This window comes from Mesocricetus auratus, unplaced genomic scaffold (assembly GCF_017639785.1).
Source record: "Mesocricetus auratus isolate SY011 unplaced genomic scaffold, BCM_Maur_2.0 Super-Scaffold_100676, whole genome shotgun sequence".
In the NCBI taxonomy this organism is placed as follows: Eukaryota; Metazoa; Chordata; class Mammalia; order Rodentia; family Cricetidae; genus Mesocricetus; species Mesocricetus auratus.
Window position 1 is genome coordinate 20,473,535 of NW_024429266.1, and position 25,454 is coordinate 20,498,988.

Here is a 25,454-nt window from a genome sequence, read left to right on the forward strand (position 1 = left end):
TAACAATTAGTAAGAAATCAATAGATATTGTGTTGTGTTTGTGTGTGTGTGTGTGTGAATGGGAAGTATGGGGGTAGAGAACATAAAATATAATCCTTTACCTAGTTTCTATATGTATTTCAAATCATTGCTTGACTTTCAACTATTAGTATATAAAACTGAAAAAAAGTAAGAGCAAAGATGACTGTTAGTAGGATTATATATTTCTAACATAAGAAAGTTATTTAAGGGATATTGCTAAGTAAAAATATAACAAGTCAAAACAAACGAAAAACAAAAACAAAAAACAAACCCAAAACCAAGACAAAATTATGAAAATATTTCATTTTGGTAAATGGTACTATTTTAATATAGGATTGCTAATGGTAGGTATCTTGGACATTGTAGACAAGCTTTGTTGCTTTGTTTTGGAGTATGTCAATTATTCACAATAAGCACATGAATTATTTTTTGAGAAAAAATGAGATATACTAAAAGAACTATTAAAAGCCTCTTTCTCCCACTAAAAATCCTATTCAAGGATAGAGGAGCATTGTTTTGCACATGGGGTAAAAGAATAGAATGGGAAACTTGAGTAAAGGCAAGAAATTGCATGAATGTAGTCAAACAGCGTACTTTCTCTTTTCTTATCTTATTTTACTTTTTTGACAGAGTCTTGCTATGTAGATGGTCATGGAACTTCCTATGTAGCCCAGGTTGGCCTTGAACTTAGGATTCTTCTGTCTTAGGTGCTGAAGCTATTCAAGAAGATTCTATGACTTCAGAAGAATAAAATTTAATGGTGATGATAACATCTGTGATAAGATCACTTTTTTTGAGAAAATGTTTCATGTAGCCCAGGCTGACCTTGAACTTTCTGTGTAGCTGAGGACAACATTGAATCCTCTCGAGTCCACTTCCCAAGCATTGGGATTCTACGAATGCCTGCCAGATGACACCAGGCAAAACTAGCAGTTAGAGCCGATATTTCTTGAGCTTTTCAATGTGTTAGGCACTATGCTAAGGGCTTCAGGTTTGCAGTCATCCCTTGGTATTCCTGGTAGATGGTTCTAGGCTATCCCTAGATGCCAATTCCTCATATAAATAGTATAGAACCCATATCTACCTCAAGGGAGTAATAAGAAAAAGTATGTATATATTTTTCTCAAATATTTTCACTTTGAAGTTGATAGAATACAGAGAAGGTGACCCACAGTTGCAGAGCCAACTGTGTTATATATTTAATTTCTGCACAAACTGTTTACACATGCATTCATGCATTCATTTATTAAAATATTGTTTGAACACTTACAATGTGCTAGGTATTAATTAACACAATGTAATTAATTAATTAACACAATGTATTAGCGATAAAATAATTATTGTCTCTGATCCCACTAATTTATGTTCTAATGAGGGAAACAGATATTAAAAATAAAAATAAATATTCAATGACATGATAAACAACATGGAAGGTTTAAGAGAATGATAAGGAAACCTACTTCAGGTAGAGTGCTATGGGAAGATCTCTTCCAGAAGCTAAAGTGTTTAAGTAGAGATCTAAAGAATAGGAGGAACCCACAGGCACAGGAAAGGCCTTGAGGCAGATGTAAGTGACTGTAATAAGGAGATTGTTCTTCTCGCATAGAGGAGCTGAGAGGTCTTAGAGGCCAAGCAGAGAATGGAGAGAGTGATGCTAGCAGAGTCTGGGGAACTGTCAGACCATCCTGGGCCGTGGAGACTGGCTTTCACACTGAGTGCAACGAGGAGTCTGTATGGTTATGAGCAGGTGAGAGAAAGAGATTGTATATACTAGGGACATTTTGCTGGTTGTCTTTTGGGCCATGGGCTGCAGGGAGACAAGAGAAAAACTAGAAGAGATGTTTAGAGGTTGTTGGAGTATTCAGGTTCCAGATGGGGAGGGCTGGATATAGAACGATGGTCTACAAGTTGGAAAGAGATAGATATGTTTAATATATTTTGGAGGTAGAGGCTGAAGGGCTTGGTGACAGAGAGGCTGTAATCAGGTATGGCTTAGATTCCTGGCTTTAGCAATGGACCTGATGTATTGCTATTCTCTTCTTATTTTTGGCTATGAGCTTCAAGTGTCAATAACATCCCAGGAGGCCTGCCTAGTAAATGATTTGTAGGACATGAGTGTGGGCCCATACACAGTTAACCAACGTACCATATTCTTTCTCCAACCAATTACATTTCACTTGCCTTCTAGAAGGAGAGAAATCGTTACCTGCAGAATTATAATCTGTTGGTCAAAACTCTGTTTAGATACCAAAGAGAAAACAACATGTAGGTGTGTTATCCAAAGCAGGATTTGTCCTGGAGTGGATTAGAAAGCAGTTTTGGAGTTCCACACTGGAGATCTTGCTACTCTTCAAGCATCTGACCTATATACGCAGGATCAAGTCTGACATGATAACCCTGGATATCCAGATTCCATTGCCAGTAGGAAACCAGGCTTCTCTGTTCGCTTCCAAGGGATCAGTAGATGTATTCTTTCTGAATTCCTTTAAAGTCCTTCACCAACTTACTTGATGTCCTTAAGAGTATTGATCCTGGGAGAAATGGGCTTGTTTTATGAGGAGAGAAAGAAGTAGGTTAGTAAGGTAGGCCATAGCCTACCCTTCATGGCTACAGAGAGGACACGAAAGCCCTGCTGGTCAAGATAGTAGCGCTATTGACAACATGAATTAGGGTTTCATTAAAAACCAAGTAGGTTAATTATAATAGGCAATCCAAAAAAAGGTAATTTAATATTTCATCTATTTATTTATTGAGTTTGTATATGTTTGTGTATGTATGTATGTACGTACAAACAGAGGACAACTTGTAGTTGTTTCACTCCCACAGTGTGGCTCCTGGGGATGGAACTCAGGTCATAAGCTTGATGAAAATTGCCCTTTATCCACTGGGTTATTTCACCAGACCCAAGATAACATTTTATATTTTGGTAATGTCCCAAGACTTTCTTTTTTTTTAGTATCTGTATTTGGATATATGTAAAATGGACCTTTTATTTTATTTGAAAAATTGTAGGTTTGGGAGAGGCATAAAAAAATACAAGATCATAGGGGCTGACAAGAATATGGTTGCTGAGCAAGCATGAGGATTTGAGTTCAAATCTCCATTCCCCATTTAAAAAGCTACACAATGCTTGTAATGCCAGCACTTTAGCGGGGAGAGGTTGGGAGAGTGTTTAGGCTTTCTGGCACAGGTTTAGCTTTAGGTTCAGTGAGAGGCACTGTTTAATGGGAGTATGATAGAGAATGGTAGGGGAGGGGACTAAGGGGTGGTTCTCACCCTCACACACCTAAGCACAAACCACATACATACATTAAACACATATTCACTCATACAAAATAAAAGAAGATAAAGCAGTCATGGATTTACCTCTCTGGAGTGATTAACTATGGAGTAAATTGTCATAGAATCATTTTTTGTAGATTTTGGTATTTCCATTTCCTGTAAACAACAACAACAAAAGAGTTCTATGCATTTGGCTCTCACGGAGACAAAAGAGGTACATGCATACATATATTTTTGGGGGGAAGACAGTTGTGATGAGAAAGAAGTGGCATGCCAGGAGTAGGTGGGAACCAAGTTCCACCAGTTCAAACCTGTGAGGTTTCAGCAACATTTCTTGAGAAGTAGAAAAGCAACCTAAGTAGAAGAGCAACATCCCATCAATCCAAAGGTCCCAACTAGAGAGCCAGAAAGGTGGCCGTGTGTGAAGGGACTAAAACATTCCTGTCTTGCATCTGAGTCTACGCTTGCTTCCCCTCTGTCTGTAAAAACTTGCATACCAAACAGTTATTGCATCGTATCTTTTGTCCCAGTTTTTATTAGCTGTAACTAGAGCCACCCTCCTTGCCTGCTCCACTTATCCCTGTTATTCCAATGGCCCAGTCACCACGTTGTGGTCATTGTCGGGAACTAGAAGTATAGGAACTCCTGGTTTTAATATTTAGAGAATAATTAAGGCCCCAGAAACTCTCCAAGGTATGATGCTGTTTTTTTTTTCCAAAGAAACTGACAAATGGGTTTGTTGGAGAGCTTGCTCCCACCAGGAGTTGGGGATGACAATTGAGTAAGTGGTGTGAATGCCCTTTATTGTCTTCTCTTTTAGGAACCTACTCCATAAAGCCTGTGATGAGCTTGGCCAGGAGTGCTTGCTTGGGGAATCCAAGACTTCTAGCTGGGCCATTTCAAGAATGCCACATTCTTTTGGCTTATTTTTCAGAAAGTGTGAGAACTGGCTCCCCAGTCTGTCTAGTTATTCAGAAAAGTGTCCTCACAATTGTCTCAATCATAGGTAGTGGGGACAGAGGATTTCCTGGCACTTTTCCAAGGCCATCCTATTATGTGGGCGTTCTCTTGCTTTAGTTCTCTTTATTGTGAAGGGGTTATAGGACTTGCCCTCCTTGTCTCTTGAGAGACCACTTTAGGCTCTGCTAGCACCCCTCTACCTGGAAGACAGCTCCTCCTAGGGTATAATCTCCTCTGATCTATTCATGTGCTCATTGAGTGTCATACTACATGAAGCAAGGGAAAGGGAGGATATCTAATTTGTACTTTCAAGCAGGTTGTCCCTACCCAGAAAGGATAAGACCTACTGGAACATTAAACAGTTAGAGAACACTGGGAATCAAATAAGAGTAAATATTCCCTTAGGAGTGATCATGGCAGACACTGGGATGGTCAGCCCTATGGTTGCCTTCTCCAATAAAGAATGTTGATGATTATGGTGACAAGTTTGTGAGTGGACAGGACTTACCTGCACTGGGTGAGTGACTTGTGCATACACAGTGTTGCTTCCTGGAGAGCCTGGAGCATCTGTGTTCTGGGAGGAATCTATGGCTAACACAAAAAAGGTATGGCTATCAGTGCTGGGACTACAGGGTTGCTTCCCATAGGACCTTGGGTCTTGCTGATCTCCAGAGTATTCTTTTTATCTCCAAAGCAGTTGTTTCTAGCTTGTTCTTCCTTAAGGACGCCCTCCTCACCTCCCAGTCTTTGGAATTCTGGGCTAAACAAGAACTTTCGTGTGGTCTATTTCTAACTTTATTTCTTGGGTGAGTTGACAGTGTTATGACTTACAGTCTCAGCGACTCCTTCATGCTCAACACATGATGGACTAAAGACCACCACCCACAGGATCTCTGGAGAAGCTGTTTTCACAGGCAGTGTGACAGATTTGACTGTTTTAGAGATGAAGAATTGCAGGTTCAAGAGAGCTCAATAGACCTGTACAAAACCACTCAGGAAGCAGTAGGACAGGAATTGGAATGCAATTGTTTTTGACTCCTGACTTTGTGCCCTTTCTTCAACAATGGTATCTTGAAACTATAACCCACAGCCTGAGACTTAGAAAATAAGCCTGCATTAGCATCTCTTTATCACACCTTCCTTTTTAATGGTTTCTATCTACTGGGGTCTAAACCTTGGCTGAACATCAATTGTACATTCATGGAGCCTGGTTTTGAGTGTTTCATGATTAAGTTCTATCTCTGAAACCAGCTGGGTGATAGTGGATGGTTCATGGATCCTTTCACTGGGACTTGTTTTCTCCCTCAGAAAGGAAGTAAGCGATCTTGACCTTGCTACAGAAAACCATGTTGCCCCTCACATGCTTGGGAGGAACTCTACAGGTCTCATGGTGACAAACCAGGCTCTCTGACACCATAGGGTTCAGCCCTCTGGCCAGCCCCTCTCTCTCCTCTTTCATCTATCTCTTCATGTCTGATTTAAGTTTTGTAATTAAGAGCATGGATGCTCACCTGGATGTTGGCTAGCCAAAAAAAGAGAACCTGAAAAATAAAAGCAGGAAGCTGAAATGCATGACTTCAGGGAGGGAAGTTTTTTCTCCCTCCTTCCCCAGCAGGTGTCTTTCCAGAGGCTGCAGGTAACAGATCCCAAATGAAGGACAGATGAGCAACTGTATCCTGAAGCTGTGTCCTGCTTTTCTCAATGTACACCTCCTTTGAGATATTAACAGAAGCCTGCCACAGCCCAGGGGGTCATCCCAATGCCTTCTTTTAGCCAGCGGTTGTATCTACCCTCCCTTGGCCCTTGGCAACCAGAGGCCCTAGACCCTAAACACTTGCAGTCCTAGAGATCGAAGAAGGCAGAAGGAAAACTTACCTGTTCTTTTCTTCCAAAAACATATGAATAGGCACACAATGACTATAACCAGCAAAGTACCAATAATTATATACGTTTGTTGCCACTGTAGATTTTCCTTAGGTAAAACTCCTGAAAAGAAGAAGAAAAAAGAGAAGTGGAACTTCTTAGGATACATAAATGATTTTTGAGCTTGTTTTAGGCCTCTCCTGAGTCTCTTCTGGGCTGCCTAAGGTATGGCCATTTATGCTCCCAGTTTGGGGCCCTATCAGGCTTTCTGGGGTCCCTTGTGGAGGCAGGGCAGTAGGGTCTGACTGGGGGAGGGAGAAACCATCCTGGCTCCTGAGGCTTTGCTCTTGGAAGAGGACTTGGGGAAGGAAAGAGGGAGACAGATGAGAGTTTTAGAACCTGCCTGTCCGTCTCCCTGCAGGAGTTTGGCTCCTCCCACTGCCACTGTCCAGGCCCTTGCTCAGGCTGTGAATCCATGCTATAACACTACACAGATGCTTGAAGCTCCCAGGAAGACCCAAGGCAGGAGTTACCTTTGCAAAGACTCTGGGCAGAGACAGAGACGGACAGATTACTGACAGCATTCTCAGCTTGGCAGGTGTAACTCTGGTCACTGGAATTCTTTGGATCCCAGGAGACAGTGAGATTTGGTTCCCCTAAAGAGATGCCTCCTGAGGCCTGCCACCCAACTGAGACAGTATGGTTTGGATTCTCCACAATACAGGTCAGGTGGATCTCGCAGGTTCCATTCTCAAACAGGCGAGTATGGTTGGTAACTTCTAAGTTACTCAGTCGTTCTGTGTAAAAAGACCTTAGTTAAGGCTTGGGCTGGAGAGATGGCTCAGTGGTTAAGAGCACTGACTGTACTTCCAGAGGATCCTAACTCAATTCCTAGCACTCACATGGCAGCTCACAACTGATTGTGGCTCTAGGATCCACACTCTCACATAGACATACATGCAGGCAAAACACCAATGCACATTAAAAAAGCAGGACACATGATTGTTGTGAAATACTTTAACTAGGCAAAGATGTGTTACATTTGTTTATGCTGTGGAATATTACTTTAACTATGGGAAGGTGTGTTCCATTTGTTTCTGCTGCATTTGTTAACGACATAAAGATGAATTATATTTGTTTGTGCTACATTTGTTTAATTTTGTAAAGATGTGTTGCATTTGTTTTACCTTGTCTGCCTAAGGCACCTGATTGGTTTAATAATAAGCTGAACAGCCAATAGGTAGGCAGGAGAGGGATAGGTGGGGCTGGCAGGCCGAGAGACCAAGTAGGAGGAAAAAAAATCTAGGCTTGACAGAGGAAAGAGAAGAGAAAAGAGAATGAGGGAGATGCCCAGAGTCAGTCGGGCAGCTGCCAGCAGGTCAGACGTGAGAAGCATATATAGACATAAGATATATAGAAGGAAAGGAAGGTTAAAAGCCCTGAGGCAAAATGTAAGTGATAAGAGTAGGACATTGAGCATTCTTAATTGCTGATAAGTCTCCAAGTAATGATTTGGGAGTTGGTTGGTGGCCCCTCAAAGTTCTGCTACACATGGCATTGCTCATCAACCTGTGAAAAACATCCTCTACCTTCCTGCCTTTTCTTTTGGCGTGTGCATGTGGTAGTGCATGTGTGCATGGGTACATGCTCACATGCATGGGGCTGCATGTCTTCCTCTCTCATTCTCTGCCTTGTATTTTGGGGCAGGGTCTCTCATTCAACCTGGAGCTTACCAAGTTGGTCAAGCATAGCTGCCCAACAAGCTCCAGGAGTTTTCCTGTCTCTTCCTCCCTAGAGCTGGGATTACAGATGTTTGCCACCATTCCCAGATGTTTATGTGGATTCTGAGGACTGATGTCAAGCCTTCTTGAGGGATGCTCTTTGAGCACACATGAACTTGGTTATCTGTTCTCCATGGCTCTCCCTCTAGATATCTGCATGTCTATTCTCTTAACGCCAATAGATGTTGATTCAAACGTCAGGTGATGTTTTCAATGAGGTCTGTTCTGATCACTTCCTTTAAAAGGTTCCTTGGGCATGGTGTATATCCAGTGATAGAGCGCCTTCCTAGCTTGCTCAAGGGCCTAGTTTTGGCCCCTAGCACCATGCTTCCTGCCACCACTGATGCTCCAATCCTTTCTTCCTTAGCATTTGGTATACTGTGAGTTTCATGAGGGCAACAACCTTTGTTTTGTTCACTGATGTTTTCTAGTTGCATAGCAGATTGCCTTCTACATTATCCATGGCGTACATCTTGCTATTCAACGAATAAACATACCATGTCTTCATAGCCAATACTAAACTCTAGTGGGTTACTCCCGATGAATTGGGAATGATCCAGAAGATCAAGTTTTGATTATCTCTCTTTTTAAAAATTTTTTACTTTTTGGTTTTTCGAGACAGGGTTTCTTTGTATTGCTTTGGAAGTTGTCCTGGAACTCTCTCTGTAGACCAGGCTGACCTCAAACTCACAGAGATCCGCCTGCCTCTGCCTCCCAAGTGCTGGGATTAAAGGCGTGCGCCACCAACATCTGACTTATTATCTCTATCTTACCATACAGAGAGTGTGGTCAATGTCTGAGGAACAAAAACTGCATTTCTCCTTGGAAATTCCTTTGCACTGGTGAGGAAAAGCTTGGTGCACAGCTCACATATCTTTGTGTGTATGAGTCTGTGAAGGGAAAGTGCTCCAGGTGAAAGTGAAAGTGTAAGGAGCCTGCTTGCTGTAGAAGCCATGGTGTCCTGAACAGTGTCAAAAGAATGGTGTCCCAGCACATGTGCTAGAGCCTGGCAGGCGGCATCTACTCTCAGGTGTTCTGTTGTATGCATTTCAGTTCTCTCAGAAATCTGGCAGTGTTCTGAAGGTCACAAATCAGGTAGGTGATCCTGACTGTAATGTCTGGAATGAGGACAGCCCTAAAGTGACACCCACATTTTAATTCCAGACTCATGCTATCTTACTTGAATAAAGGGGTTGTGCAACTTTTCTATAGACTAGTTGAGGAGGTCACCCCTGACTTTCCAATGACAAGTGTCAGTCTTAAAAATGAGCAAAGGGACATTTGAGACAAACAAGACAGAATATAAAGAGATGGCCAAGGAACACCAAGGAACTATAATAACCAGAAGCAGCGACACCAAGAGCAGATGGCCTTCTGCCCATACCTAGAACTCCACAAGAGAAGATTCATGTTATTTAGGCCATGAAAGTTGCGAAATTTTGTTTTGGCTACTTTAGGAAGCAAATACATTGTTCTGAGGCTTTCTGGCCCCTTTTTGTGGAATTCTCTGCTCAGAAAATTTCCAAATACCCTTTTATCTCAGTCCTATTTACTTGTTCTGTGTCATGTTCTTTTAGTGATGTGACTTTGACTAGCGTAACAAGACAAAGTCATCAAATATACAGGAAATATAAAGGTTACAGGGCAACTGATTTGTGGAGACATTTTATTTTAATGGTGCCTTTTAAAGAATTCTGCATCTTTAGTCAAAGGAGTATAAATGAATTTTAGACCTTGTGGATTCTTAAGTGGATCGAAATTACAGAATCTCAGTGGTCTTTAAAGTTGTCTAGTATGGAACCCAATTCACATAGTTATTTTTAAAAATGTAACAACATTTAAATTTTAATTTATTTTTTGTTTGTTTGTTTTGAGACAGACTCTCTGTACCTAGCCACATAGCTGTCCTGGAATTCACTAGTCTGGCCTTGAACTCACAGAGATTCACCTGCCTCTGCCCCCAGGAGTGCTGTGATTAACGGTGTGTACCATCATGCCCAGCTAATATTTAGTTAGTTTAACTATTTACTTTCATTTCTCTCTCTCTGTGTGTGTATCTCTGTCTCTCTTTCTCTCTGTGTGTGTCTGTGTACATGAGTGCCATGGTATGCATAAAGAGGTCAGAAGACAACTTGTAGGAGTTCATTCTCTCCTTCCACCTGGGTCCTGGAAATCGGACTCAGGTCATCAGCCTTGGTAGCAAGCACCTTTACCTACAGAGTCATCTTACTGCCTATGGTAGTTTGAGTGTTTTGCTTCTATTAACTCCACACTTCCGGTTGAAAGGGGAAGTGAAGCCACTGGTGTAGAGAGTAGGAAGCTGTAAGTTTCTATTTAGCTGTGCAGTATAATCAAACTGTTCTACTTCTGGACCTCAAGGTGAAGCTAAATGCCATCCTCATTATCACTAGGCTACAGTGCACTCTTGTTGGCACACAAGGTTGACATATGTGATTTGGATTTGTTTTCAGTTTACATGTGATTAAATGCTGTATTTGGACTCACCGAAGACCCTCAGTGTAAAAATAGAGAAGTCCTGTTTAGAGTCTTTTGTGTTTATCTGTGCTCTGTACAATCCTGCGTCTGCCATTGTGAGGTTGTTGATTTGCAAGAAGTAGGACTGGGTGATGCTCAGTCGCTCTCGCATCTTTAGATCACTGTGTATGATTTGTGGAGTCCCAGACTTATTTAGCTGGATGATAAGGATTGTAGTGACTTGTGATGCTTCTCCTTCGTGATTCCATATGATGAGATTGGCCTCCTTTCCTGTTGGAAGCTCCAGAAGAAGAGTTGCTGACCCTCCTAGAACACCATTCACCACCTTTGGGCTTTCGTTGCTTTGTGAAACTTCATTCCCTGTAAACGCAGAAGGAGAAGGCTATCAAGTTGTCCCGGTAAGCCCCTTCCATTCCTGTATCCTTTCTCTTAATTCTGCCAGTCTGTTTAAGCTCTCTGGAAGCACAGCAGAGGTGTGTTGGGAGAATAAAAAGGGCTAGAAGTGTTGTGGTAGGTAGTTACACTCCCAGTAGCTCCACCCCCAGCAAAATATCTGCCAGTCTTGGTCAACAGGCAATTGGTCTAGTTAGATGATCCTGGCCCACGGTCTACTTTCACCCTGGCTGGTCATACTTTTGTGACCTCAGTCTTTGAAATCTTTTGGCACCAATCTGTGAGACAGATAAGGAGCCTTATTAACCCCTTGACACAAACTCCAACAGTCACACGTCTTTGCTGATGGTAGTATTGCCACCCCAGTCATTTACAGTTTGCCTAATGACTGTCTTTGTAGCATGCTTTTGCAACCCAGAGAGCCAATAATAGGGATTTACTGCTTATGCAGTTCTTTTGCCTGCTTTGTTTCGTTTGATGTTGGTAGCTGTCTTTGAGGCAGATAAAAAAATGTCTGTTTATGGATAAAGAGACTGAGATATAGAGAGGTTAAACTCACTTTCCTTGGTTGTACCTCTAAAAAATAACAGAGCCAGGAAAGGGAGTTGGACTTCCTGGAACTGGAGTTACAGACAGTTGTGAGCTGTCATGTTGGTGCTGAGAATCAAACTAGAGTTCTGAGAGAGCAGCCCATGCTCTTAACTGCTGCATCATCACTCCAGCCTGTGCTTACAACTCTTAAAGACAATGTTTCTTTAGAGCCAATGCCAATTTTTAAAAAAAATTTATTTATTTAAATTTAATTTAATTATTTAAATAAATTTTTTTCATTTATTTTACATACCAACCAGTTTCCCTTTCCTCCTCTCCTCCTGTCCCCTCCACTTTCCCAACTACCCCCCTCCCCATCCACTCCTTCTCCATCTCCATTCAGAAAGGGAAAGGACTCCCATGGGCTTGCACAAAACATGGCACAACAAGTGAGGCAGGACTGAGCTCCTCCCCTAAATCCGTCAGCCAGGTCATCCAGCATGGGGACAGACTACCAAAAGCCAGCTAAGCTCTCACTGTTAGAAGCCTTACTAAGAGACCAAGCTACATGATTGTCACATGCATGCATGTATACCAACCACAAGGACGCTTGCTCAACTATGTTCATAGTAATGCCAAGTTCTTAGCACGCATCACTCTGTTTTCTAGAGCTTTGCTTACTTGTCTCACAGTGGTTGATCTCATATTCCAGCACAGTGTTTGACACATGATGGGGTCTGTGGAAACGTTTGACTATCAGTCAACAAATAAACCTGATTGTGATGTCAACTTTCTTGGTGGGGGAGGGCGGCGTGTCTCCTATTTTCTAGGGAAAAGCTGTGTGTGTGTGTGTGTGTGTATTTATGGGGTGGCCCAGAGGATCCTGACACTTACTCAGCCCTAACATGACCTCGCACTTCTGCTTTCTTTCCTGAATTGCTGTACAGTTTCCAGGCACATCCGAATTGCTGCCACACATCCCTGCCTGCCCTGCATGTTTCCCATCAGCCTTTCGACACATGGCTATTTGTCATCTTGACTTCTCTTTCCTCTCAGAATCACATGAGTAAAATATAACAATCAAAGTCTTGAGTACAAAAGGCTCCCTCAAGTAGTAATCTGCTTACTTAAAATTAAAACCAAGTAAGACAGGTCTGTACTGTCAGAAGTCCTAGGACTTAGCAGGAACACTTCCTCCCACTACCCAGCATATTCTTTAAGTTCTCTTGATTTTATAGATCAAAATTATTAGGCTTTTTTTTGTGGTTGTGGTTTTGAGACGAGGTCTTATATATATAGCCCAGGCTAACCTCAAACTGGCCATCCTCTGCCTTAGACTCCTGAGGCCTAGGGATTAGAGGCATGTGTCACCATGCCTGGATTATTAGTTTAGTCAAAGAGAATAAATGTATTCTACTATTTACTTAGTTTTGTGCTAGTTTAATGGGTGAAAACTTTAGAAATCATGGCATCCAGACCATATTATTGATTCCCCTTCGTATGTCTGCTTCTGATCTGGATCTGGGAAATACATATGTTGTATGTATGAACAAGATAGTACTGATTTGCTGGTTTGTGATCTGGCAGAGAAGACTGACAGGTGAATGAGTAACTATGGTGTGGTTTGGTAGGCATTGACTTGGGATTAGGTTTGCCTCTGCATGGTCTTTTTTCTTTCTTTCTTTCTTCCTTCCTTTCTTCCTTTCTTTCTTTCTTTCTTTCTTTCTTTCTTTCTTTCTTTCTTTCTTTCTTTCTTTCTTTCTTTTTTTATGAGACAGGGTTTCTCTGTATTGTTTTGGAGGCTATTGGTCCAGCCCGGCCTCGAACTCACAGAGATCTGTCTGCCTCTGCCTCCTGAGTGCTGTGCATGGTCTTAGTATCACTATTATACCATCTTCGATGTTTTCTGTGTACTCTTATTGCTTAGCACAGTTTCAAGTCAAACAAATAAAGAACATATGGAGGTATGTGTGTACTCTGTGGAAGCACCAATAGTGAGTGGTGGACCAGGGACAGCTATGAAGGAAGAAGCCGAAAAATGTGATGTTGTAGGAAGATTTTGAATAACAACAGGGACTTTCCCATTGCTCAGCAATTTGTAAATTTCCTCAATGACTCTGCTGTCTTTGTACTATGTCACTTCTGTCTGAAATGCTTTTCCCTTTATTTCTACGTGGTAAGTTGTTACTTATCTTTGAAAGATGGCTGAAATACCTGTTTGCCTCTGCTTTGATTTGTGGGAGTTTTCACTGGTACAAGGGGAGGAGAAGGGAGTTGTGTTGAAGACAGAGGTGCACGGACAGAGGAACAGTAGGAGTAGTTCCCTGCAGGTCTAAAACTATATTTGAGACAACAAGCTCATAGTGCATGAAGATCAGAAGTTACTGAGCATGTTCAAAAGACCACCAGGTGATGGTGGATTGACCCAGAGGAAACACGGGATTTTTTTTCTTGGATTGGGCACAGATGCTTTTAATCACTCTGGCCAACCCCTTGGTGTGGATACTAATGTTCTGGGACTTCCACGTACTCTGCTGGCAGTAAGTATGGAAGAGTAGAGTCAGAATAGAAGAGTAGAAGTTGGAAAGACATTTTATGGTGGCTCTGGCTGTGGCAGGCTACTTGGCGTGTTGGCAGGGCAGGGAGCATAGAAAGCATCCCTTTGCCACTCTACAAACCACTGGAAGACCACTTGGACTATGGAGAGGGTGCTGATGTTCTTTGGTGATATCAAATCTGGGATCATTATCTCATACTTTTTATGTTCCACCCAATGGACTGGGAACATGAATAATGTCTGGCATAGCTTCTTATTTCTCCAGAAGTTACTTCAGAGCATCCAATGAAAGTTATTCAGAATGAAATTGGAATGTAGAATGTCTTAATGGGTCACTTGAACAGTGGAATTGACTTAGTAAAGTATTAGTAAAAAAGTATATGGAAAACAGTGTTTTAGGAAGGATAAGGCATAGGAAGGCCTAAGAAGGCGTTGAAAATGAATAAAAAGTCACAAGAAACCCTGATGTTTCTAACCTAGAAGACTTAGGTCTGTTCATAGTCAAAAGGATATAGCGGGATGTTTTATTTCCCAGGCAATGAATTCAGAGTGAAAGAAAGCGGAGACTGATTTATCGAGCGAGTTTACAGAGAAAGGAAGAGAAACAGAGCAGAACTTTTAGATGGATGTGGGATGAAGGAAAGGTGTTCATTAGGATAACAAGAGCCCTTGGTAAATTTAGAGAAAAGGGAACAGTGCATGGAGAAGGGCTTTAAAGATATGATGGAAAGGAATGTTTAAAACGCAGAGCTGTTTCTGAGGAGGAAGCTCGAGTGGGGCTCAGGAGCACAAGTGTGTCAGTTTTGAGTAGAGGTGGATTTCTTCTGCCATCAAGGCAAGCAAGGATGAGGCTTAAGAGATTTATAGGTAAAGGACGATATTTAGACACTTCAAGTAACTTGGTCTCAAAGTTATAAGACAAATTGATCTCATAGGTCCTGAGTGATTCTTGGATCATTCTCCAAGACAGATTATGTGAAGGCACAAAGAAAATTTCAAAACATTTGAAAAGTCTTAAATAATAGAAAAAACCCTTCTTTGACTGCTATGAAATAAAACCAGAAATCAAAACCAGAAAGAAACACAAAAAATGCACAAATAATCTGGAAGTCAGACTCCATTGTCTAAAACAGTCACTGGACTAGAGAGGAAACCAGGGTGGAGTTAGACTGTATCCTGGGAGGTGTGGATAGGAAAGCACAGGGTGCTACAACCTAGGGATAAGCTAAGGCACGGAACAGAGGAGCGTCTACAGCTACAAATGCTTACAGTAAGAAAGAAGGAAAATCTCAAGTCAACAATTTAACAAGGCCAAGGACATCAGGAAAGGAAAGTAAGGAAAGAAAGAAGAAGAAAACAAACAAACAAACAAAAATTCTAACTCTCCAGTAGTTCTCAACCTGTGGGCGTTGACCTTTGGAAAACACATATTTCCAATGGTCTTAGGAACTGAGACACTGTTTAGTAGCAAAATACAGTTATGAAGTAGCAACAAAAACAAATTTATGGTTGGGCGTTCCTAAGACCATTGGAAATATGTGTTTTCCAATGATTGTGACCTATAGGTTGAAAACCACTGCTGGACTGAATGTGGAAAAATCCTTAACAAAATATCAACAAACAGAACTGAAAAACACTATGGGGTTATACACCCAGTTTGGCTGGGTGTGGTGGCTCATAACTTTAATCTCAGCACTAAGAGGCAAAGGCGAGTGAATCTCCATGAGTTCAAAGCCAGCCTAGTCTTCATAGTGATCTCCAGGATCCCAGGGCTATGAAAAGAGAAACTGTCTCAACAAGCAAACAAAAACAAAACCTTAAGAAAATCCAGTGTTTGTTCTTCATTGCTAGTGTAGAGAAATACAATCTAGAAAAGGAATGAAGAAAACAAATTCCACTTACAATAGCATCCCAAAGAACAACATAGCTAGGGGTACATAGATTAGTACCAACCTTGGCCAGAGAAGCTTCTGTTATAGACAACAGACTATGCAATGACTCATAGTCAAATGGCGGAAGTAAGGGACTACTGTTGAGGGCTCATCCCTAAATAGGACATCTATTTCAACCCCACAAGCTCAGGAAACATCAGGGAAGATGATGTGGAAAGAATGTAAGAGACAGAGAATGCAGAGGGGTGTTATGCAATGCTGATTTATAGACATGACATTACAGTTTCACTCATGGTTACTTGTACAAGATCAAGCCAACAAAATCAGTCAACATTCCAGCAGGCATCTCAGAGGGTTACAGAACAGCAACAACACCCCACAAAACTTCTCAGTTCCAGGCAGATACCCCACATACGTTATTGGTCAGGGAGGCCCCAGAGGAGCCTCAAACATACCAGCTATTGAAATTGTTCTTGGTTGTCCCCCATAACAATATGGTAAGACCCTATTGCTGACGATACCATTTATTTGGGATACAGGACATAGGGAACTCAGCTGCTAAGTTACCAGGACACTCTCTGCCTGCTGGCTAACTTACATAGTGCCGGAAGGTGCTCGGCAAGCTGCTAGGGGAGAAAAGATATCAATGGTCTCTCCCAGTGCTGGAACCTGTTTACTGCAACATTGACATGTGGACAAGATAGGCCTTCTGGTTCAGTCATAGCATGAAAAGTTATGGGGGGTAACTAACTATTTTCCGATCAGACATAAGGCCTGCTCCACAGGAAAGATTTTGTACCTGATATGTTATCATGGTTCAAAGACTTTGATGGGGGAAATTATAGGCCCTGGGCAAGGAAGAGGAATATACTATTGTTTGCTAGCGTTTATACCCACAGATTTGTGCTGTTCCCAACTTTGGTCAGAGAAGCTTCTTTTTGTAACAGGTAGTTAATGCAGAGACTCATGACTGGCCAAAGTACTGGGTATAAACAACTCTGGGTGCTCAATTGTATCAATTTCTCACCATGCAAGGCTCAGGGACTTCAAAGAAGAGGGAAGAAAAGAATGCAAGAGCTGTGAAAAACTGACTTCTAGACGTAAAAGGGATATTGTATATAACCACCTAGAGCAACTGCGGTTACCTGCAGAAGAGAAGACAGTCAAAATTTCACACATACCAGAGGGGCTAACAACAGCTGATGGCTGTCGAGGGAGAGTCACCCTCCTTTGGAGATGTGGCTAATAGTAGATTGTTCATGCCCCAGTGGATAGCCACACACTGCATATGGGAAGCACTGATTGGACTCAGAGGGCCACTAATAGCAGCCTATATGAAAGAAGAAAAAGGGATAACCTGAAGCTGAGAGGGAGGTAAAGTGGGTGTGTGTGTGTGGGAGAGAGGACAAGGTGAATGGGTGTGACCAACGAACATTGTATAGATGTATGGAACGTTCAAAGAAAATAAGTCTCTAAATAGCAAATGAATCTATTAATCAAATGTCAAAACAGCTTTCACAATGGAAGAAAATATTTACCAGTCATATATCCCAGTAGAGGATTAATATCTAGAATATGCAAAGAACTAAAGAAACTAAACATCAAAAACCAAATAACCTAATCAAAAATGGGCTGTGGAAACAAAGAATTTTTCAAAAGAAGAAATTCAGAATACTAATAAATACTTTATATAAAGTGTCCAATGTCTTCTCTCATGAGGGCAAAGAAAATCAAAAACATTTTGAGATTCCATTTCAGGCCAATCAGAATGGCTTGAAGAATACAAATGACTACAAAGGTTGACGATGTGGGGAAAGAGAAAGCCTCGTCCATTACTAGTGGGAATGTAAATGTATACTCAAATATACTAAAAATAGGACCGTCATATGTTTTAGCAATAGCACTATAGGGTATATATCCAAAGGATTCCACATCCTACCACAGAGAACCTACACAACTATGCCCACTGATGCTTTGTTCACAATAGCTAGGAAATGGATTCACCCTAGGTGACCATTGATAGATGAATGAATAATTAAAATGTCATACATATACATGATAGAATTTTTATTCAATTATAAGGAAAAATGAAATTATGATAATTTAAGGAAAATGGGTGGAACCAAAATTTTCCTGAATGAAATAAGACCTAAGAAGACAAATGCCACATGTTCTGTCATATATGCAAGATCCTAGCATCAGATTTTCATTATTTTATTTTTAGCTTTTAAGCTGAAAAGAAGTTGATACTATGCAATTATTCAAGTTCCTTTACCAAACCAAAACTTTTAGTTATAAAACAATAATCCTCAGGCAGATAAATATTTCCAAATGTGAAAAATTAAAGAATTAGTTGCTATCCTTATGCAAAAAAAAAGAAAGAAAGAAAAGAAAAGAAAGAAAGAAAAAGAAAAAACACTGGGACAAATGGATATCCAGATACAAAAGAATGAAGAAGCTAAGTTCATGTCTCTCACACCAACTTGAACTACACCTGGGTGTGGCAGTGCATGCCATTGATCTCAACATTTGGAGGCAGAGGCAGGAAGCTCTCTCTAAGTTCCGGTCCAGCCTGGTCTAACATAGTGATTCTAGGCCAGCCAAGATTACAAGTGAATCCTTGTCTCAACAAAACTCAAACTATGTCAAGTATCTGTAAGAGTTAAATCTACACAACTTGTAGAAGAAAACCTAAGGGCTTGACTGGGAATACAGCCAGTGGCAGTGCACTTGCTTAGCATGCAATAAAGCTCTGGATTTGTAAAAAATCAAGTGTTTGTAGGTGTGTGGGTTGATATCAGGGTGTTCAATTCGATTCCATTGGTCTACCTGTCTATTTTTGTGCCAATACCAAGCTGTTTTCAGGACTATAGTTCTAGAGCTTGAAGTCAGGGATGGTGATGCCTCTGGAAGTTCCTTTATTGTACAGGGTTGTTTTGGCTATCCTGGGTCTTTTGTTTTTCCATATAAAGTTGATTATTATTCTTTCAAGGTCTGTCAAGAATTGTGCCGGTATTTTGATGGAGATTGTGTTGAATCTGTACAATCCCACAGCCAGAGAGTCTGGGAAACAGGGAGGACCCTAAGAGAGATATGCATGATACCCCAGAGAAGGGGAACAGGACAGAATCTCCTGAGGGGGTTGGGAGCATTAGGGGTCGTGGTGGTGGGGGGGGTGGGGAGAGGGAGTGGGGAGAAGGAGAGAGGGTGTAGAGGAGGGGAGAGGAGGACATGGAGGAGCAGGAAGGTTGAGTCAGGGGAAGAAAAGAGGAGAGCAGGATGAGAGATACCATAATAGAAGGAGCCATTATAGGTTTGAAGAGAGATCTGGCACTAGTGAGATTTCCAGAGACCTACAAGGATGACACCAACTGGCAATCTAACCAATACTGGAGAGGCTACCTTAAATGCACTTCCCCGATAATGTGATTGACGACTTCTTGTATGCCATCCTAGAGCCTTCATCCAGTGGCTGAAGGAAGCAGAGACAGACACCCACAGCTAAACACTGAACTGAACTCTTGGAAATGAGTTGCAGAGAGGGAGTAGTGATGAGTAAGGGGTCAAGACTGGGCGGGTGAAACCCACAGAAACAGCTGACCTGAACAGGGGAGAGGTCTTGGACCCCAGACTGATAGATGAGAGGCCAGCATGGGACTTTTCCAGATCCCCTGAATGTGGGTGTCAGTGAGGAGCCTTGGCATTCTTTGGAACCTCAGGCAATAGATCAATATTTATCCCTGGCATCCAGATGGACTTTGGGAGCCCATTCCATGTGGAGGGATGCTGTGTCAGCCTGGACACATGGGGGAGGGCCTAGGCCCTGCCCCGGATGATATGACAGACTTTGGAGATCCCCCGTGAAGGGCCTCACCCTCCCTGGAGAGTGGAGTGGGGATTGGGTGGGGGGTTGGGGAGTTGAAGGGGGGTGGGGGAGGAGGGGAGGGAGAGGGAGCTGGGATTGACATGTGAAGCAAGCTTGTTTATAATAAAAAAAAGAAAAAAAAGCTCTGGATTTGAACTATAAACAACCGTAGGGGTCATTATTAATGATCTTGAAAATATCAATTAATGATATTTGACAATAGATTCTTAGATCTGATACCAAAAACATAAGTAATGAAAGAAAAAAGGTAAATATTGTGCCAAAATTAAAAAAGAATGTGTATCAAGAGTGTTAGGAAACAGTATCTTAGCAGCAGATCCTTAACATTCTGTTAGATGAGACACAATAGGTCAGTCATTGTACGCTTTCATTTAGTTGTTCAATGGATGCAGAAAGCATATTGGGGTTGGTTTAGGAGATGGGGACAGGAAGAAAAACAGCTTTCTCTCTCTGTTGGGTGTGATCCAAAGGAAACGAAACACAAACTCTACTACTGAGCTACATCCCCAGCCTGAAATTTTCTTTCTGAGCGTGGATATTTGGAAACAATAGGCTCGATGATTGCAGCACACATGCCATGCACATTTCTTCTTGAAACTACCAAAGAAAGGCCTTAGGGTGAGCAAAAGAAGCAAACTGAGCTAGATCTGCAGTGAGGGACCCAAAGCGGAGAGGTATGAGGCACGGAAGGCTGGAGACCACAGAGGGGACAGAACACAGGGTCTGAGCCCTGGAAAGTCACGTGTCTTTGAGCGTGACAACAAAAAGTGAAACAGCACCGTCTTTGATGAGGTAAAGCAACCATTTGAACATGCAGATGGTTGTTAAAGAGACGATAACGGTACTGGGGTGGGGGGAGGCATTGGACAACAAAACAATCTGTTAGCAGTAGAACTATACACACTTTTGACTCAAAAAATGTCAGAACCAGGGCGGCGGCGGGTGTAATTCAGTGGCATAATGATAGCATGTTCAAGGCTCTAGGTCAGAGCCTTAGCTGCAAAATAAAAGGAAGAAGGGAGGAGGGAAGAGGGCAGGAGAGAAGGAGATTTCAGAGCCAGCCCACGTGTTTTTCCTTTACCTATACATCCAGTCACTGCTCTTCCCTGGGCCTCAGAGTACCTGTGTCTGCCTCCTTCATACCCACCCAAAGAGTTAGTTCCTGTTTCCCTCTGGCACTAATTTCAGTGTGACTACGGTTCAGAACCTTGCTAGTAAAGGTGTGGTCCAGTCAAGGTGTGGTCCACAGGCAGGCAACTCTGATAGCACCTGGGAGTTTGTTAGAAATGCAGATATTTATAACTTTCTTTCAGAGTTTCCAGTCTAATAAAATTCTCAAGTTTCTCTGTATTGTTTTGGAGGCTGTCGGTCCAGCCCGGCCTTGAACTCACAGAGATCCGCCTGCCTCTGCCTCCCGAGTGCTGGGATTAAAGGCATGCGCCACCACCGCCCAGCGGTAATAGGTTTTAATGCATTTTCATACATGTATATATTTTGATCATATTTACCCACAGTACCATCTCTGAACCCCTTTTCACTCCTGTTAATCAATCTCCTTCTTCTAACCCATCTTCTATTTTTCTTTCCTTTTTTTCTCTGATGAACCAATGAGTTTCTTAGGGTTGCTTACGAGAACATGGGTAAGGGATTATATACAGACACTAGGACATCTGACAAGTGGCCACACCACCAAGGAAAGCTTCCCCCTCCCCAACCATTAACCACTTAAAAGTCCCTGAGGGAAGGGATGGGCCTGATTGGTCTCCTCTATCTCTTTGACAGAACATTGTTAGGCCTAATTTTGTGCACGTCTTGTGCTGGTAATCACAGCTGCTGTGCATCAAAGAGTACAACTGTCATGTCACATGGTTAGTTGGTTTTGCCCCCAAGGAAATGAGTTAAAGGGAATGAAGGGGCTGGAGTGATGCATAAACTGGCAAAGTGCTTGCCATGCAAGCAGGACCATTTGAGTTCAGGTTCCCAGGACCCACGTACAAAGCCAGGTGAATGTAGTGCAAAGCCAGTGCTGTAATCTCAGGACCATTTGAGTTCAGGTTCCCAGGACCCACGTACAAAGCCAGGTGAATGTAATGCAAAGCCAGTGCTGTAATCTCAGTCCTGCGGAGGCAGGAGGGACCCTGGGGAGGCAGAGGGAGCCCTGGGGGGCAGAGGGAGCCCTGGGGAGGCAGAGAGGCAGAGGGAGCCCTGTGGAGGCAGAGGGAGCCCTGGGGGGCAGAGGGAGCCCTGGGGAGGCAGAGAGGCAGAGGGAGCCCTGGGGAGGCAGAGGGAGCCCTGGGGGGCAGAGGGAGCCCTGGGGAGGCAGAGGGAGCCCTGGGGAGGCAGAGAGGCAGAGGGAGCCCTGGGGAGGCAGAGAGGCAGAGGGAGCCCTGGGGAGGCAGAGGGAGCCTTGGGGGGCAGAGGGAGCCCTGGGGAGGCAGAGAGGCAGGAGGGACCCTGGGGAGGCAGAGGGAGCCCTGGGGAGGCAGAGAGGCAGAGGGAGCCCTGGGGAGGCAGAGAGGCAGAGGGAGCCCTGGGGAGGCAGAGGGAGCCCTGGGGGGCAGAGGGAGCCCTGGGGAGGCAGAGAGGCAGAGGGAGCCCTGGGGAGGCAGAGGGAGCCCTGGGGGGCAGAGGGAGCCCTGGGGAGGCAGAGAGGCAGAGGGAGCCCTGGGGAGGCAGGAGGAACCCTGGGGAGGCAGAGGGAGACCTGAGGTTTACTGCTCAGTCAGCCTAGCCAAATGAGCAAGCTTTGGGTTCATTGAGAGCCCAACCTCAAAAAATGAAGGTAGAGAGAGAAGCAGCCATTGAAGCCACTCAATTAATGCTCCATACTTGCCCACACAGATTTGTAAACACACAAGAATAAGTAAAAGCTCATATATGAACACAAAAAGGAAAATAAGATTAGATTTCCAATATGGTTTAGCTTTTGAGCCTAATCTAATCAGGATGTGTCTCACCTACCTGAAAGCTAGTAATTGAGTCATTCTCTCCATCTGCTCTGAGAGCATCTTTGGCCTACATACTTGCTATAGCGGTCTTGTTTTTCCTCACTTACTCCAAACTCTTCCCCTATACCTTCCCCTCTCCCTCCCATGTTTCTGTATTTGATTCCTTCCCTACTTAACCGCACATCTTTTTCACCCATTCCAGAAAGTTCTTCCTCACCACCCAGTTCAGAGCAGTCCCTTGTTTTTGGTGTCCTGACTAGTTTTACCTCGGAACCAGCCTCTTCACTTTCCACCCCAGCAACCACAGTTCCGCTCCACCTAGAGGTTTCTGACCACCTGCATCTGTCTCCTGCAGATGCAGTCAACCATGTTCTTACTTTACAACCTCCCCCACAGCTGTGTGGCAGTGAGCTGTTACATAGGTTATGCACCTTGTTTGGTCAACCACACATGGGGACTGAGCCTCACATTTCACAGGCTTGTTATAAGAACCCACAGAGAGATGGAGGAAGGGTTTTAATAAGAGGACTCTCAGAAATTTCCAGTTTTACAGAGATAAACGTGAGGTTAAAAACTCAAGTTGCTACTTGGTCCCTGGTCAGGAAGTGGCAACATGGATGCGACTACAATAACTGTCATCTTTCTCTACATCTTGTGTGTATTTCCCAAGGTTCTGTCCTTGTTCCTCTGTTCTCCCTAGTTTGACTTAGTCTCTATTCTCAGCCTTAGCCTTGTGCCTCAGTTTCTAGCTGCTTTCAGGAAACTCCTCTCAGCTACTGCACTGATAACACAAAACATATCCAAAGAGGAGCTGACCTTCCTCCTCGTGGCCAGTCCTCCATCCTATCACTGACTCTATCTTTGACTATCCTGTCTGCAATGGGACTTCCTTCCCCCCCTCTCTGTTTTTTCTCTCTTTCTCACTCATTTCTTCAAGATTATTTGTTGCTGGCCAGTGTACATTATACTTGTTTCGATGTGTTTCCTTGCCAATATGTTAATTCCATAAGAACAGAAATTTTGTTGACTTTGGTCCTGATGTAATTCCTGAAACTACTACAGTGCTATCGATCCAGTAGGCATTTAATGAATGGCTATCAAATGACCTAATGAATCTTCCTTTCCTCTTATTTCTGTTGTCAATTAATCTAGTTAGTTCTATGTCTGCAGTATGTCTTGATTTTTCTTGTGTTACTGATAGGTTTAGTCAACTGTTTTTTTCAGCCTCTTGCTGGCTAATGAAATTTTGACAAGTTATTCAAATTATTGTAGTCTTAGTTCCTTGTGTCAATATGAAGCTATTAATAGAATAAATCCACACACATGCCATAAGACTTCTAAATATAATGCATGTTTAATATCTAGCCCATTTCTGGAGCAAAATAAATGCTAGCCATTTTTTTTCAGTGAACTCCCCCAGGTTTGGTCTGAGTTAGGAGCCCTTGGTACCCTTTCTTAGAACACTGCACTTCAGCCCAGATGCCATCCTGTGACTTCTTAAACATGTGAGCCTTCTTGCTCTCTGTGTAACAGACAACAGGAGAAGAAGCAGACTCAGCCAGTCCCTTCCTAACTGCAGTGCTGGGTTTTCAGTATTTGAGTGAAAAGTGAAGTTCAGAAAAGATAATGAATCCCCCTGAAGTTACACAGTATCACAGCAGTTAAAATGCTGAAGATTTATTCTTCCTTAAACTTATTTTTGTATCACATGCTGGTCACAAACAAAGACTCATTTTCCATGCCCAGAAACACCCCCTTTCAATCAGGCCCAGCTGAAGTTTTGCCCCAAATCAGTCCCCCAGCAGTCTGAGGGAAGCAGTTTGCTATGAACTACCTTGGACTTCCTCAGTCTCTGACAAAGATCCAGGCAGTCAGCCTGATCTAGACGATTTAAACTGAGCGAGCTGTCCCAAAGAAGGAACTCACTCAGCGACAATATCGGTGTCCACATTTACCTGAGCCAAGGCAGAAGACAAGTGGGAACAGCCAGACCATCATCTGACCGGCGGAGTCAGGCGCTGGAGTCCTTGAGACAACCATTCTGTCACCAGCTTGTCACTGAGACTTCCTTTTCCTCTGGTGATGAGAGCTCTTCCTCTATGTTAGCAAGCCTTTGGTTAACGATCTTCACTTTCACACATTACCTATAGAAATACCTTGTATAAGTTAAGACTAATGGGGGATACAGAACCTGAACTGGCCACTTCCTGTAACCAGGCAAGACTTCCAAGGGAGGGATTGGGACACCAACTCAGCCACAAAACCTGCGACCTACAATTTGTCATGCCTGAAACTGTGCTGAAGTAAAGGTGGTACAGAAATTGTGGGAGTGGCCAACCACTAACTGAGCCAGACTGAGACCCATGCCACAAGAAGGAGCCCACGCCTGGCACTGCCTGGAGATCCAGGAACCAGAGGCTGGATAGCCCAGAGACCTAGGATAGAATCAAATACATCGGGGGGGGGGGGAGGGGAGGGGGGAAAGTCAATGAAATAATTCCTAATGATACTCTGCTATACCCATAGACAGGCACCCAGCATAATCGCCATCAGAAAGGCTTCATCCAGCAACTGATGGAAACAGATGCAGAGACCCACAGCCAAACATTAGACTGAACTTGGGATCCTTTGGAAGATGGGAAGTATTGTAGGAGTCAGAAGGGTCAAGAAAACCTCAAGAAGATTCAGAGTCAACCTAACCTGGGCTCACAGAGGCTCACAGAGACTGAAGTGACAATCGGGGAGCCTGCATGGGACTGACCTAGCCCTCTGCATATATTTATGGTTCGTTAGCTCTGTGTTTTTGTGGGATTCCTAACAATGGGAGTGGGGGCCGGCTGTCTC

At 43.1% G+C, this 25,454-nt stretch overlaps 1 protein-coding gene across 2 annotated transcripts; it reads right to left on the bottom strand.

The window, feature by feature from the left end:
• Window positions 1-1,195: 1,195 nt before the first annotated feature.
• On the bottom strand, window positions 1,196-25,052 carry Slamf6 (SLAM family member 6). 2 transcript variants are annotated; one of them, XM_021231907.2, is made up of 8 exons: window positions 24,566-25,049; window positions 10,413-10,763; window positions 6,660-6,923; window positions 6,139-6,249; window positions 5,775-5,804; window positions 4,772-4,854; window positions 3,388-3,459; window positions 1,196-2,566 (listed from the first exon to the last, which is right to left on the bottom strand). In XM_021231907.2, the coding sequence occupies exons 1-8, from the start codon at window positions 24,648-24,650 to the stop codon at window positions 2,525-2,527; spliced, it is 1,038 nt and encodes a 345-aa protein (XP_021087566.1). In that variant the 5' UTR covers window positions 24,651-25,049; the 3' UTR covers window positions 1,196-2,524. The 2 variants fall into 2 exon arrangements, with proteins under 2 accessions (XP_021087566.1, XP_021087567.1); XM_021231908.2 differs by lacking the exon at window positions 6,660-6,923 and having other exon boundaries at window positions 24,566-25,052.
• Between the last annotated feature and the right edge of the window lie 402 nt (window positions 25,053-25,454).

Bases quoted from the DNA above. Each gene is read 5' to 3' on its own strand.
- Slamf6 (XM_021231907.2), bottom strand. From the start codon at position 24,650: ATGGTTGTCTCAAGGACTCCAGCGCCTGACTCCGCCGGTCAGATGATG. The intron at 5,805-6,138 runs GTAAGTTTTCCT...TTTATTTTTCAG, and splicing joins TTTTTGGAAGAAAAGAACAG to GTTCTCTTTTTTTGGCTAGC. The intron at 2,567-3,387 runs GTAAATCCATGA...TCATAAAACAAG, and splicing joins TAGTTAATCACTCCAGAGAG to CCCATTTCTCCCAGGATCAA.